This window comes from Delphinapterus leucas, chromosome 15 (assembly GCF_059928025.1).
Source record: "Delphinapterus leucas isolate spDelLeu-1000000601 "Yukka" chromosome 15, BTC_Dleu_Yukka2, whole genome shotgun sequence".
Classification (NCBI taxonomy): Eukaryota; Metazoa; Chordata; class Mammalia; order Artiodactyla; family Monodontidae; genus Delphinapterus; species Delphinapterus leucas.
This window is the reverse complement of record NC_143143.1, coordinates 8,419,974-8,435,639: the sequence shown is the minus strand read 5'-3', so window position 1 is coordinate 8,435,639 and position 15,666 is coordinate 8,419,974. Positions and strand designations below refer to the sequence as shown.

Sequence of the window (15,666 nt, the reverse complement as noted above, 5' to 3'; positions counted from 1 at the left end):
TAGCAGCCCTGCCTTGGGCTTTCCCAGTTCCCCCGCTCCAGGCAGTGAAGTTGCACTCAGGGGAGGGCTGTGGTCAGGCTGGGCATCCAGCCTCCGCCTCCATCTGCCTCAGTTCTGCCTGCCTCGAGTGAGGCTGAAAGGTGACATGGAGAGACCACCCTGACAGGAAGCTTCCAGGCCCCAGGAGGAGGCCTGCAGGGGGCCTTGTCTGCCCTGTGCAGGGGGCTGGGCTGGGCCCATCCTGGGGTATATGAGGCCTCCCTCTGCCCCTCTGTCCCATCCACCAGCGGCTGGGGCTGCAGTGGAGCCTTTAGAGGTTCTTCCATTTTCCCTGGACGGGGGCCCTTTCTGAGGGTGGCACTCACCAGCTGTAAGGTCTGACAGTGTAGACACACGTTATGACTTTCCGGCCACCACTCCTAACCCCCTTGCACACGCTGATGGCTTACACACTTATCCACTCACTCTCACGCCACAAACATTTACTGAGCTCCTGCTGCATGCCCTGCACAGTGTCAGACGTGGGCCCTCGCACAGAGCCCGGTGCTGTTCTTGGGAGCTCACTCACTGCTCTGAGCCTCAGATGACCACGTGTCCTGATGTGACCTGTTACTATTGGGAGGCCATCACTCCCTCACATTGTCACATACCCTTGGGCTCACACTCCTCAGACGATCACCCCAATGGACTCTCTGGGGTCCGCGAGCCCCCATCACCCAGGAGGATACACTTAACTCAGCAGCGTCCGTCCGCCCGCCCGCCAGGCCGGTGGTTCCCACTATGGCCACAAGGGGGCGCCAGTCCAACGCAGCCGCAGGGTCCCGCGCTTGCGCACTCCTATGAACTGGTGCGAGTCCCGCCGCGTGACCCGATGTCGTAGAGCTACCGCCACTCAGGGGGGGGTCTCTGGAGCTCAGGGCTCCAGGTCCCACCTCGGCCAAGCCAGAGGGATGAGCAGTCACGCTCTCGCTTGAGGATCTACGATGTGTCGTCTAATCCGCACAGCCGCCACCGTTTTCTGGACGGAAAAACTGAGGCTCAGTACCCTCCCCGCCGCGCACTGTCCACTGTCAACGCACCCCGTGTCCCTGGACCCAATCCCGGCCCCTCTAGTCTGACCGCGGCTCCCAGCAGGCAGGCCCCCCGAGGAGGGTGCCCAGCGGTGGCCAGCGGGGGGGCCCCTGCTTTTTGGAGATAAATAAAGGCAGTCTGGCTCCTCCATCCTAGCAGTGCCTGTGCTGGTTCTGGAAGAGGAGAATTTACACGCAGGGCCCAGCCTGGCCCCGACACCAGACCCGGGGCTGCCCTGAGCCTATGCCCTTGATCGCCAGCCCTAACTATACATTGAGGGTGCCCCATCTCCTGACGGGCCCAGGGAAACCCACCCACAGTGGGGGGCAGGGCCAGGAAGCCTCCCACCAACGCAGGTGGGTTTAGCAGTGCTCCCTCCCAGGCAAACACTTTAGGGGGGTCTACTTTGAAAACCCATGCACCCCTGGTCCCTTGTGGTCTCTCTCCCACCCTGCCTGCATCCCCACCAGCCACAAGACCCGTTCTAGGTGCAGACAGACAGATTGAGATGCAGTCAGGAGCTCAGGCCCTGGTGTCCTGGGTGACACCTGGCCATGGGAACCAGCCCCTTCAGTCAGCCACTTTTGAAATTCTGCTACTGTAGAGCCCAGGACCCTCTTGGATTTTTGGAATTGGAGGACGGTTAAAAGTGCCCTCCCCCACACCAGCTACCCCCAGAGGAGCCAGTCTCACACTGTCCTGCCCAGGCCTGGCTCCAACACCGAACAGGGAGGCCCTTGAGGCCCAGGATGCCCAGCTTGGGGCCTGCCCAGGAGGGATATGGTGGGGAGGAAGAGGGGTCCGCTGGTGTTTGCTGAGCGAAAAAATGAACAAACCTGCCCAAAGCTGGAGGATCAGCCAGGAGCAGGAACTGCCCCAGGCTCTTTCTGTCCCAGGGTCCTTTTGTGGCTTGTTCTTAGTGCCAGAATCTGTGCAGGTCCCAGGAGCTGCGACATCCTGTGCAGGCCTGGGGCTGCCCCTCACTTCTGAACAGCATCTTCGAACCCTCTGAGGAGCTGCTGTCGCCCCATCGGGGCCACTGGGACTTAACCGTGGAGACAGGCTCTGAACACACATTGCAACATGGTGAGTGAAGACTGGGCAGGGGAGTCCAGGGGAGGCAACTGACCCCACCTGATGGTCAAGGGGACTTCCTAGGGCTGAGATGAGTCTCAGGAGGCAAATGCAAGTCAGTCAAGTCAGAGGAAGAAGGAGAGAGGAAGAGAGGGTGTGACTCAGGGAGATCAGGTGTAAATGGTCTTGCCCTACGGTGGTACGGATGGTGCCCGGGACCGTGGCAGCAGGGACTGGGGGCCAGGAGGCCAGTAAGAGGGAGGGTGACCTCCAGGCCGATGGAATCAGCCCTGACCCAGCTGGGGCAGATGAAGCAGGTTGGAGGGGAAGAGTTGGATTCTAGAAATATTCAGGAGGTGGCTGGAGGAATCAGGCACTTCTTAGACTTGGGGGATAAGCCAAAAGGAGAGGTTGTGCTCTCCTTTTAAAAGAAGAGACTTGTTTTTTAAAATAAATTTATTATTTATTTATTTTTGGCTGCGTCAGGTCTTCGTTGCTGAGCGTGGGCTTTCTCTAGTTGCGACGAGCGGGGGCTACTCTTCGTTGCGGTGCACGGGCTTCTCATTGCGGTGTCTTCTCTTGCTGCAGAGCACAGGCTTTAGGTGCGTGGGCTTCAGTAATTGTGACACTCGGGCTCAGTAGTTGTGGCGTGCGGGCTTAGTCGCTCCGCGGCATATGGGATCTTCCTGGACCAGGGCTCGAACCCGTGTCCCTGGTGTTGGCAGGCGAATTCTTAACCACTGTGCCACCAAGGAAGTCCCTGTGCTTGAGTTTCTGATGTGGGGACAGGTATGAATGCAAAATGGGGCCCTTTATGTTCTGAAAGCGGTTCTATCACCCCAGCTTTAGAGCAGATCCCCAGAAAAGGGGGTTCTGGGAACGTCATCTTAGGTCGGTGAATCCACAAATACACTAACAAATTGTTTGTTTTTTAATTAATTTATTTTATTTGTTTATTTGTTTGTTGCTCTGCGGCATGTGGGATCATCCAGACCAGGGCTCAAATCAGTGTCCCTGCGTTGGCAGGTGGATTCTTAACCACTGCGCCACCAGGGAAGCCCACAAATTGTTAATATTTTACAAAGATGGAAGCCAACCCTGGTCAGCGGGAGGCCACCCTGTGAGCCTGCCCAGCTGTGGGCGTGCTGCCCAGGCGCCACAGAGTCCACACGGAGAAGGGGTGGCTGGCGGGACCAGTCATCGCCAACACAGGCACCGTCACGCTGGCCCCCGGGGAGCCGTGCCATGAGCCAGACGCCAGCCCGGCGAGGGTCAGCTCGTGACAGCCTTGAGCGGGGTGCTTAGTGAGAACTACATTGTGGAGAATTTTTCATTAAATAATGTTTTAAATTTTCTCCAGGGCTGTATTTGGGGAAGTGCCTCCAAATCCATTGGCCCATAACATAATGGCTCAGTGGTTAAAAACAAGCTCATTGTTAAAAAGGAAAAACCAGCAATGGTTGTGGGGGCGATGACTCGCAAATGACTCATCAGGCCAGAAATCGAAGGAATCAGGATGACAGCAGGTGGAAACCAGGCAACCAGGCAGCATCCCTCCCTCCCTCTCACCCTCTGGGTTCACTTTATTCCTCTGTATCTCCGAACCACCCGTGTCACTCCGTCATCCCTGCAGTCCACAGGCCGGCCACCTGGTCTCTTGCCGGGTTGTCAGCAGCTGCCCCTTTGCTGGTCTCCCGGTACCTGCGTCCCTGATCCCCACCCGCATTCTCCTCCCAGCATCCCAAGGGACCAGATTATACACCTAATGGTGTCACACCCTAGCTCACAACTCTCAGAGGGATTTCCTGCTGCAAGAACAGAATCCAGATTCATCACCTCAGTCCTGAGGCCCCATGATCCATCCCTTGCTGCCTGAATTCATGCCACACACACCCTCCGTTAGCCCCCATGCCACAGGACGTTTGCACTTGCTTTTCCCTCAATGTAGACCATTCCTCCACTTCGCTCCCCTTCCTCTAGATCATTCCTCAGCTTCACTGTTGCTTCTTCAAGGAAGCCCTTCCTGACTCTCTCAGCTCTCCTAGAGCTGTGTTCCTTTCCTTCTCGGCACATTTTCTTTCCATTTTGTAATTAGACATTTAAAACGGTGAGCTTTTGCGTCTCCTCCACTAAACTGTAAACTCCAGGAGGGCAGGGATCACGTCTGCTTTGCTCGCCAGGGTACTCCTACAGCTAGCACAGCGCCCGGCTCCCAGTAGCTGCTTAATAAATATTTGTTGCCTGGATGCTTTATAAAAGGCGTCTTCGCACCGACTGCAGTCGGCTGGCCAGGGCACATGCTTCTTTGCCCGGTGCAGGTGTGTGACCGGTGGGTACCCTGGCTGCCCAGGAGCCTGGCACGTCCCACCCTCTGGCTGCTACAGTGGGAGGTGCAGACTCAGGCTCCGCCACAGGTGGGGTTCCTGGGTGGGGTGAGGGGGCCGAGTCCGTGCAGAGAAGAGACACCTTTTTGTGATTCTTACAAAGACATCATATGGCTAGCGCTGGCCGGAGGACATGGCAGCAAGAAAGTCATGTCCCCGACATAATATGGGTGTTGCAGGAGCTGGGCAGTCAGAATGGCAATCATCTCTCATGCCCAGGAAGGTGGCCAGTCCCCAGGCACACACACTGTTATAGACAGAACCGTGTTCCTCACAATTCCTGTGTTGAAGCCCTAACCCCCAGTGCCTCAGAATGTGACTGTATTTGGAGAGAGGGTCTTTAAAGAGGTAACGAAGTTAAGAGGTCATTAAGTAAGTTCTTGAGGGTGGGATGTAATCCAGTCTGACTGGTGTCCTTATAAGAAGAGATTGGGACACAGAGACACCCGGGATGCTGCAGAGGACAGACCGTGTGAAGAGGCAGCAAGAGGGCGGCCGTGTGCCAGCCAAGGAGAGAGGCCCCAGAAGAAACCAACACTGCTTCCAGCCTCCAGAACTGTGAGGAAGTGCTGTTTAAGCAGCCTGGTCTGGGGCACCTTAGCTGGCGCAGGCTAATCCACCCACCCACCATCACGGTGTTGTGGACGTGAGCGGTGACGGAGGCGGAGTGCACAGGGCAGGGGTCAGTGATGCGAGCTGACGGGCAGCAGCAACAGCGTGTGCAGAGGCTTGGAGGCAGGAAGGGCCATCACCCTGGCCCCTTGACCCAGCTTTCCGGGCCTTCTCCTCCCCTCCCTGTGGAGAAGCCAGAGGCCACTGCAGCCGCGTCCTGGCCCTCCCTTTTCGGCCTCTACCACTGGTCCCAGGCTTGCATTCATCAAGGAAGAGCCACAGTGGCTGCCTCTTGGCCCTAAATTGTGAGATTTCACTCCAAGGGGGCATTCTACCAAAAGAGCTTTCTGGTTTATGATTCTGGGTTTACGATGCTTTGACTAAACAGGAGAAGTGGTGAGCTGCCTGTCATGAGGGGTGTACAAGCAGACCTGGAAGGGGCTGGACCACTGTGTAGTAGAAAGATTCGGGGCAGGGTGGGGTCAATGAACTGTATGTAGGGTCTTTTCCCCTTGAAATTAGCACAGACGGGTGTCTGTTAGGGTCTGGTGAGTGGCCCCGAGGTCAAGCTGGTGGCAGGGGAAGGGACTAGGTCACCTGCATTCTCCCTCTCTGCCTGAAACCCCAGGCTGCAGATGTGGTGTCTCGCTCTGCTGCGGAGGGTGAACCCAGAGCTTCTCCCTGTGCGCCTCCTCGGGGCAAGGTGCGATGCTTGCCATGGAGCTGGGGCCTTGTGTGGTAACACAGGGCTGGGTGGGCCTTTGGGAGCATTACCTGGCTGCCCTGTGTGTGTGTCGGGTGGGGGGGGTTGTTCGGAACCCCACCCTGTCCCATGAGTCACCCCAAAGGTACACAGCCAGGTAGGTCCTGGGGAATAGACTATTCCCCAGCGCTTGGTATGTCCCACTCACCACCACCCCCAGCCCTTCCTGGACCCTCTGGGCATCCTGGTCCCACCCTCTTCACACTAGGCCACATGCAGCAGCCCTGGCTGAATGCAGGGCCAGGAGGGACTCCTCAAGCCCTGTGGGTCTGGGAAGGAGCCCTCATACCTGGGCCTGGGTGGACAAACGGAGCCAGCTGGGGCCCCAAGCGGGCTGTGGGTGTGGACACCCCTGGTACCCAAGGGAACTTGTCCCAGATCAAGCTGAGAGGGGACACTGAAGATTGCCTACATCTGTGGTGTGTGATTAAAAGTAGCATTTCACATCAGTAGGGAAAGGACTGATTTTTCAGTATTTTAGGTTTTTTTCAGTATTGGGGTTTTTTTGGAGGCTTTGTTACGTAGGCATGATTGATTAACCCATTGGCCATTGATGATTAATATAACCTCCAGCCCCTCCCCCCTTCCCAGAGGTAGGGGGGATGCAGCTGGAAGTTCTAACCCTCTAATCGGGTGGCTGGTTCCCCTGGCAACCAGCCACCCCCTTCCTGTGGTTATCTAGGGGATTTCCAAAATCACCACATCAACATAAACTCAGGTGTGGTTGAAAGGAGCTTGTTATAAAAAACAAAAAACAGGCATTTCACCTTTATCCCTCTGGAGCTATTTCAGGGAACAAAGGATGCTCCTTTAGGAGCTGTGGGCTGCCCGTACCACAGACAAAGACTATAATATATATCAGAGTAGCCATAGGTAACTGATACAAGGACGCGTACCAAACTAAGGAGACTGGATGCCTAGGCGGGGAGGGCAGGAGTGGGATAGAGATGGGCGCGAAGAGAAAAAATTAAAAAATAAAAGCAGGACCTTGTGCAGAGCAGTAATGAAGGGTGCCAGAAAAACTGAGAAGGAAACGTAATCCTTTGCTCCTGCAAGGCCTCCCAATTAAACACAGATGAAAAGGGGAAAGAGAGAGAGTCCTGCCTGGGTATTAGAAGACCGAGGGTTGGTTTCCAGCCCTGCCACTGACCGTCCACGGGGCTGAGAAAGTTCCTCTCCCCGTGGGGGCCTGGTTTTCTCATCTGTATTATGAGATTAACAATCGTGCCTGCCCTGCCTGCTTCTGGGGATCTGAGATGAGTCGATGGGCAAGAATGTACTTTCAGAAGGAAGAAGCTCTTCCCATGTTATGATGTCTGCTTTCAACTGCCTTTCAAAAGACAAAAAGAGGGGAAAAAAGTAAATCTATATACTTATCAATATACATTATATTACAAAATATATGTGTATTATAAGTATATATTATATATACATATGTTTTGTAAGTATACATATATTTACATATAAGTATATGTATTATATATACATATAAGTATATATTGATATAGAGAGAGTAACATAGTGTGTGTGTGTATATATATATATAGTAAATATATATATATATATATATATGGGAGGGAGAGGCTTGAGAGCAAATATAGCAAAATGTTTACAATTGTTGAATCTGGGTGGAGGCTGTATGTATGGGCATTCTTCGTACTATATATTTTCAACTTTCCTAGGTATGACCATTTCTGTAATAACAGGCTGGCGAGATAAAGAAGCCTTTCCGGGGCTGGGTCTGACCGGGATTCGCCGGCTGGGCCCCAGCTGGACCGGCTCGTGTCCCCCTCTCTTCCACGTCTGGGTCCAGGAGCGCTGGTTCCGCTCTCTCAGAGGCCCACACACCTGCTTAACGTTCTACCTGCGCGACCTCCGTGTCCCATGACTAAACGTTGATCTCAGGATGACCTGCATCTCAAGCCCGTCCAGGTAACTGCCAGACGCTGAAGTGGCCGCTTCGCGGACGGCCCTGTGCCAGCCCCTGCGAGCCCACCCCCTCCTCCCTGCCACCCCGTGAGGAAGGAGGGGCGGTTCCTGCCTTGAGGAGCTTCCAGCAGGAGGAGGGCCAGGTGTGCACAGGGATGCACTTGATATAACAATACATTTTATTGCAATGATTATAAGATGGAGGTACATGCCAGGTGCTGGGAGGACTTTAGGGGAGGCACCAAAGCCAACCAGGGGACAGTTTCTAGTGATGCCAGACCCTGGGGTAGGTAGGACTGAAGGACAAGGGTTCGCTGGGTACTTACTGCAAGGCAGCGAGGGCCCTCCGGGAGGAGCCTGGCCTGAGCCACCTGAGAGGGGAGAAGCCTTAGAAGAGGGGTCCCAGCGACCTTTGGTTTTATTGTGTTTTTTTGTTTGTTTGTTTTAAAATATTTATTTATTTTGTGGTTGCATTGGGCACACGGGATCTTTTTTGTTGCAGTGTGCGGGCTCTTCGATGCGGTGCACGTGGGGTCTTAGTTCCCCTGCATTGCAAGGCGGATTCTTAACCACTGGACTACCAGGGAAGTCCCTCAGCGGCCTTTTGGTTGAGGCTCTCCAGGCGCACACTCAACTCCCCCGACCTCGTCTGCCTTCCCGAGTTTTTCCGCTCTGCTTTTGGCCCCCAGTTCCTTGGGGGCTGAGTCAATCACTGGTGAAATGCAGTAATGTTCAACCTTGAAAAGTCTGGAACTAGCTCGTCCGAGTAGAGAGTTGGTCACAAAAACCCTACTAGGTAATAACATAGTGTGGGTAGGAATATTCTCCTTTTTCGAAGTTCACTGAAATAAACAATTTGCACAGTTTAAGTATATTGGGAAAGGAAGATAATGCAGGTGAGCTGGTAATCAAATAGATTATATATTTGATTATATAGAGATATAAATTAAATGTGTTTTAATAACTAAAGAATATTTATAATTAATTGTTTAAAAAAATTTTTAAGTGCTCCGCAAAGGAGTTTGAGTTTTAGGAGGGTGACTCCAGTCAGCTATGGAGCTGGGCCGGCGGGGGTGGGGGCTGGTGCTTGGGGCAGGGGACCACCCTGAGGGTCTGCTGCTCCAGTCCAGGTGAGAGGTTGTCGGTACACTCTCTGCCCGCCGGCCCTGGGCCCCATCCGGGCACCTTCTGTCTCGAGGAGGGATTGCCCTGCTCTGGCAGTGGCCAGAGATGGAGGAAGGAGAGAGGGCAGGTCACCTGGATAAGGAGAGGAGGGAGGGTGATGTTGGGGAGCCCCCTTCCGGGGCCAGGCAGTAGGGGGACAGCAGGGAGGGAGTGCCCCTAGGCTTGCCTTGGGGGGTGATGCTCCAATTCTGGGTCTGGCCCGGCTGGCTGGGTGGTCTTGGACAAGCCCCCTTCCCTGCTCTATGCCTCGTCTGAGAAATGAGGATAACTCCCTTCTGCAGAGGGGGGGCCGTGGGGAGCCGTGGTTGCCAGGTTGGGGGACCATTTGGACAAGGAGATTCCACAAGGCACGGCAGGGCTGTCCCTGGGGCTGCCTGGACCCCAGGACTGGCTCTTCTTTCCGTGGCCCCTCCCCAGCCAGGCCCTCCTGGAGCGGGGGTGGGGTGCAGTTTTCCTCTTCAGACCCCTCCCTCGCAATGCCAAATCCTTGGGGCCAGCACATTCAGCCCCTAAGCGGTCCAACCAGTTGTCTGGGAGAAAGGGGGCACGTGGGAGGGGCAGCAGGAGGTGCCAGAAGCAGCCTCCCCCAGCCCAACACGCACAGCGGAGCCTCTGGGGCTCTGGATGCTGCAGACAGACCCTCAGACAGACAGACAGTTGGACGCTTGGCCTGGCCATGAGGCTCAGCGGGGGACAGTCTTCTCTTCTGACGGCACTGTTGCCACTGCTGACCTGCCTCCATCTGGGGATGAGTCTGGGTGAGTGAGGGTCGGGCAGGGCAGGGGTGCCTACTGTGCTTCAGGCTTAAGGAATACAGACCCCACCTCCCCCGCCGCCTCCTGAGCCCCGAGTCTGGGGACTGGGTGCCAGGTGGGTCAGGGGAGACAGCCCACCAGAAGAGGTCACAAGACAGACACCAGTCCCCCTACCCCCCGCCCCAAGATTGGGAGCAAGGAATGCTTCCTCCCTCTCTTTGGGCTTCTCATCTCTGTGCCTCCTGAGCCTGATTCTCACCAAATGGCTCCCTCCATCCCCTCCTTCCCCTCCTTCCCCTCCTTCCCCTCCTTCCCCTCCTTCCCCTCCTCCACCTCCTCCCCGGCCCGAGGAGAGGTTTAAAGAAGTCTTCAAGGATAACACTTACCCCAAAAGAAGCTCTCCAAGGGGGTCTACAGTCATTTTTCACTGTTGGGCTCTCAAACTGGAGGGACTTAGAGATGCAGCCCCCATGCCCCCATCTCTGCTGTTTCATGTCTTTCCTCTCTTTTAAGCAAACATTGAGTACCTGCTGTATGCCGTGTGCCCTGGGCCTCAGCGTTAGAGCCAAGAGCTCTGAGAGAGGAGGGTTCTAGCCCTGAACCCTTGGGGTTGAGCTGAATTAAATGGAAATGAATTGCATTGAACTGAACTGAAAGAGGGAGAGGGTTCTGGAGACTTCCATAAAGCCCACCTCATCTTCTGCTCTCCAGTATCTGGGGCTGAGGGACACCTCAGGGGGCCTGGAGAGGAATTAGGGGTTCTGAGCTCTCCAAGCAGAGCAGCAAGGCTAGACAGAGCTGTGAGGGGCTGAGAGGGGGACAAGTTCTCTAAGGGGAGGGAGCCTTGGGGCGGGGTGGGAGGTGCAGAGCACTGGGTGGGCAGGAGAGGCCACCCTAGGATCTGAGCCAGGACACTTCCTCGAGGCCCACCTTTGGGCCTAGGGTCTTCCTGTGTCACCCCCGCCCCACCCCCAAGCCATTCATTCCTCTCATTAAGCAAACCAACCTAGACTGTGTGGATGGAGCTGGGGGGTACTTGAGAGGTGGGTAAACTGAGGCCCGCAGAGCGTCAGAGCTCAAGGTCACTGGGCTCTGTCAAGAGCCCGGCCTAAGGTTTGGGCTTGGGCTCAGGCTGCCCCAAATCTGAGTGTCACCCCAGCAGGACCTAAGACGCCTCCCCCAGAAGAACTGTGCATGCAGCTGGGGAAGGGTCTCCTGTGCCTCCACCTGTCCTCCTTCCCCAGGCCCTGCCCATCACTGAGACCCCGGTGACGCAGGGGGGCAAGGCCTCCCCCCGACCTCCCACAGTGCCCACCCCTAATAGGCTCCCAAGGCAGGGGCCAGGGGCCGGACACGGAAGTGCCAAGGAGCATTCCTGGTTAACGCCTGACCAGAGCTCCCAGGAAAAGCCCTAACTCCTCCCACTGACGGGGGCTTCCAGGACCATGAGCCCGTCCCCCCCCAGATGAGGCGCTGGGGACTTGGTCATGCTGTTGAGCCTCTTCTCTCTGCCCGCACCGGCCCCAGAGCGCATCAGCTACGTGCCCCAGCTCTCAAGCGCCACCCTGGCAGGGAGACTTACCCAGCCCACCTTCACACTGGAGCAGCCGCAGGGCCAGTTCAGTCACCTTAACGTCGCCGACTTTGACGCCATCTGGCTGGTGTTGGCCCACAGCCATGGTGGGTGCTGCTGGGGCAGGCCTCGCTTTCCCCTCTGTGAAATGGGCAGGCGGGCCTGAAGGGAGCAGGGGTAGGTGCTGCCAGGGATGTGGCCTGAGGCTGTCTGGCCTGGCGGGATGGGGTAGCGCCCATGCATCCCCCACCTTCTGACCCTTGGTGCCACCCTCAGCCACCCAGAGCTTCACTGCCCCACAGAGGGTGGAGGACACCCCGGTCCCTGCCAACTTGCCCCAGAGGGGCTACTACGTCACGCTGAGGACCAGCTGAGCACTCTACCCGGGCGGCCAGCCCGGCAACGAGCTCTGGGTCCTCCGTGTCGCCAACGATACCCGCTGCTCCCCGATGACAAGAGGCTGCCACCAACCCCTGCCGGGCCCGGGCCCCTACCGGTGAGCGGCCAGTCCCGCGCTGGGGTGGGAGCGCTCCTGCCTGTGTCCAGACCTGAGCCTGGGTGGCTCCCAGCTGAGTGCCTGGGTTCCTGGCTCCAGTTCTGCCATTAGGAGTAGGGGGCTGGGGCCTGGGAGTCCGCGGTGAATTCTTCCGTCTTCTTGAGCAGAGGGCCCCCAACTTGAGCCCCCGCCCCCATGGGCCATGTGGACCATGTGGGTGGAGTCTCCCCATCCAGGCAGAGTGGTGGGCCCTGGCCCCATCTCTCCTCATTCAGGGCTTGATTCACTGACGTTCTGTGCTGAGGCATCTAGTCCGCTCCACACACATTTCCCAAGAGAGGACCCTAAGGGTCGCAGAGAAGGCAAGGGATGCACCCAAGGCCACACAGCTGAGACATCCCAGTCACAGCTGGGATGGAGCCCCTTCCGGTGGACTCTAAGGCTGTGCTTTTAGCTCTAGGCTGTTCCCCCCAGGCCCTGGGAGTCAGGGGGAGAGACTGACAGGCACCAGGGTTGGAGGGTTTCAGGTCCTGGGGACCCCCCCACCCCCAATGCTGGGTCTCCTGTTCAGAGTGAAATTTCTGGTGGTGAGAGACAGGGGACCCATGGCTGAGACAGAGTGGTCCAGTGAGACCCACCTGCAGCAAGGTATGGGGCCAGGTGTGCAGCTCACAAACTCTAGGGCTGGGGGCCCAGGGACCTGGGGGCTCCTGAGGACTCGGGGTAGGTGGGGAGGAATGGGCCAGCCCCTAGTCAGTCAGAGCCACCGTTACCATCCTGCTGTCTGCAGGTGCCCCTCCCCAGGCCGCCTGCAAGCCCCGCCCCCATTGGGCTGCGGTGAGAGGTGGTTGGTCTGGAGGCTGTTCCAGGCCCCCCTTCTCAGGTCAGATCTCTTTCCTCCCTTCTCACCCCACCTGCCTGTGGGCCCCCTCACACACTCAGCCGAGGCACTCCAGGCTGCCCCAGGGCCCCACAGCGCGGGCACCGTGGTCATCGTTGCCATCTTGTCGGTCCTGCTGGCCGTCGTCCTCACCACCCTCCTCACCCTGCTCATCTACACCTGGTAAGTGGAGAGGGTCGGGACTGCCCTGGGAGGGGTGGAGTCCCTCTCCTGGGCCACCTCTATCCTTTCCCCACGCCCCGGCCCAAGCCCCCAGCCCAGGCCCCCAGCCCAGCTTGTTCTGCTGGAAGGGTTTTCCCTGAAGGCCGAACAGGGCTAACAATTATTGATCAAGGGATCCCCAAGGTTCTAGAACCTCTAGGTGGGGGTGGTGTGTGCATTAACCCCTCCCTCTCTTGTCCCTCTGCCTGACACCTGCTGAGGGGTTGCGGGGGCACATTTTCTGAGTGCTCACCATCTGCCCCCTGGTGGCAAGAGCTGGAATTGCGAGTGGGAGCGCAGAGCAGATGTTCCAGGTGGAAGACATCCAGGTGGAGGTGAATTGCTTTTAATCTAAGCGCTGAGCTTTGACTTGAGCGCTCAAGGCTTCATCTGGGGTCTGGTGGGGAGTGGGTGTCCACAAGGCTTCCTGGAGGAAAGGGACGTCTGGTCCCTGACGAGGATTTGGAGAGGAGGGGGAGGGTCTGGGGGCAGAAGAGTGGCTAGGAAGGCCTGGGCCTTGATCCCAGCTGAGGAAATGGGCTGTATGCTGAAAGCTAGAGAGCGCCAGTGGCAGCTGTGATCAGGGGAAACAGGCAGATGGTGTTTTAGAGGCATCCTGGGTGTGGGGAGTGGGGGAGGGGAGCGTTGCGGTGGGGTGATGACAAAGGGCAGGGAGACAGAGCTGGATTTGTGAGGTTTAGAGGAATAGCGCTCCAACCTCTAGGCAATAGCCATCAGATTTCCATGAGGCCCTGCATTCTTCATTCTCTCCATCTCTCCTCCCCTCCCCGCTCCCCCCCAGCTACGACAGCTGTGGGAGCACGTCCATCTCTGGCCCAGGGGAGCTGGCGTGCATGAGAAGATATAACACCCACCACATGTTCAGCCCTTCAGCCGAGGGGAGCTCCTGAGAGGCTCCAGGGGGCCCCCATCTGCCCCTCTGCCTCGCCCCTGGTCCAGGCTGCAGAGCATGGGCTAGGGGCTCGCCCTGCTGCTTCAGAGCCCTGGGAGAGAGTGTTTCCAAATAAGGAAGGTGGGGAGGGTGTCCTTAGTCCAAAGCTTGGGCCTGTCCCTGTCAGAAATAAATGTCCCCATTATTGGGGACAGCCCCCTGAATGGCTGTGTCATTGTACACCTGGGCAGTCTCCCTGCATCCCTGTCCCCAGCTCCTCTTGGGAGGATACAGCTACCGGGGGTGAAGCCCAGGGTCCTAGGCCAGCTGAGCCATTGGGGCAGGGCAAGCCTCTCTTCTGGCCTCAATGGCCCTGTCTGTAAAGTGGGGATGATTCCAGTGGTCCCACTGGGCCCGATGAAGCCAAACCAAGGAGGTGATCATGCTCACCTGCCCTGCGTGTCTGGCACTTGCTGGCGCCACCCCCCGCCCCCCACCTCCTCTTCTTCTTCTTTTTTAAAAATATTTATTTATTTATTTATTTATTTATTTATTTGGCTGCACCAGGTCTCAGTTGCGGCACATGGGATCTTCGTTGCCGCGTGCGGGCTTAGTTGCTGCATGGGGGATCTAGTTCCCTGACACAGGGTCGAACCGGGGCTCCCTGCATTGGGAGCGCAGAGTCTTAACCACCGGACCACCAGGGAAGTCCCCCCGCCTCCCCTTTGTGGTGTCCCTCCATCTGGCCTCTCCTCCTGGCTGGAGGACTTAGAGCTTCTAGGCTTCACCCCGACCTCTGTGCTCACGCCGGGGTGGGGGTGTGGAAATGCGTGAGAAGCTGCAGCCCCTGGAGATGCCTGGGCTCAGACTCGGGCCCCAAACCTAATGCAGGGCACCAAGCACCTTTCATCATCCACTCCACTCCAGGCCAGGCCCCCCTGGGGCCAAGATGACCCAGCAAGGTTCTGTCCTCAAGTCACCCACCACTGTGTGGGAGAGGAGGGGAAACCAGCCAGCACAAGGGATGGAGGGAGTGCAGAGGTTTGAGGGCCGGAGGAGGCTTCCTGAGCAGGCGTGGCCTTGGAGGAGGGGCCGCACTGTGACAGGTGGACCTGGGAGGGGGACCCAGGCAGGATCAGCAGCGTGTACAAAGGCCTGGAAACCATGGTGACTGCTGGGTGGGCAGGTTGGGGACAGCTGGAGGGTGGGGTGAGGGACTGCGAGGAGGCCAGGGGATGCCCCTTGTTACGTGAAAGGCCTCACCCCCTGGGGCATGGGGCAGGGAAGGAGGGCTCTGGCTGCATGCCCAGGTGCCTGTGTCCGGGTGGTGCAAATGGCCCTAATGGGTTTATTAAGCCGGTGCACACGCATCTGGCTCTTGCTGTGGAGGAAATGGTCACATGACCGGCCTGGGAGGGGCAGGGAGGGTAGGGGGGCACACAGAATTCCAGCCTCTCTGCCCAGCTAAGCCTTGATCTCTCCACAGCCTTTCCAGAGCAGCCATGAGCCCCAACCCTGGGGCTGGGTGACCTTGGACAGATCACTTACCCTCTCTGGGCCTGTTTTCCCCTTAATGTAAAAGCGAAGGTTGAACTGGGTAACTCTAAGGCCCTGCACTCCACCAGCACCCAGTATGGGTCAGACACTGGCAGGAAACAGATGGCACGCTGTCTAATGGGGCAATTGAAAGCATTTACAAGGGTTTGGGCAGCATATTAAGGGGACCCAGGGCACCGATGGGGCCATAAGCACTCCTGTCCCTGAGGGGCTGGTGGTGTTTCCAGAGCCAGTGGGCAGGAGCCACGGGCAAGGGTATGCCTAGCAGGAGCG

The 15,666-nt window shown here is 57.3% G+C and overlaps 1 protein-coding gene across 1 annotated transcript; it reads left to right on the top strand.

Moving 5' to 3' along the window:
* Positions 1–7,488: 7,488 nt before the first annotated feature.
* LOC111182289 (uroplakin-3b-like protein 1) lies at positions 7,489–14,389 on the top strand. Its single transcript, XM_089895755.1, is given in 6 exon segments — positions 7,489–9,531; positions 9,534–9,776; positions 11,301–11,453; positions 11,623–11,842; positions 12,414–12,905; positions 13,747–14,389. Coding segments are annotated over 6 exon segments (1,488 nt in total). The 5' UTR covers positions 7,489–9,260; the 3' UTR covers positions 13,856–14,389.
* The last annotated feature ends 1,277 nt before the right edge of the window (positions 14,390–15,666 follow it).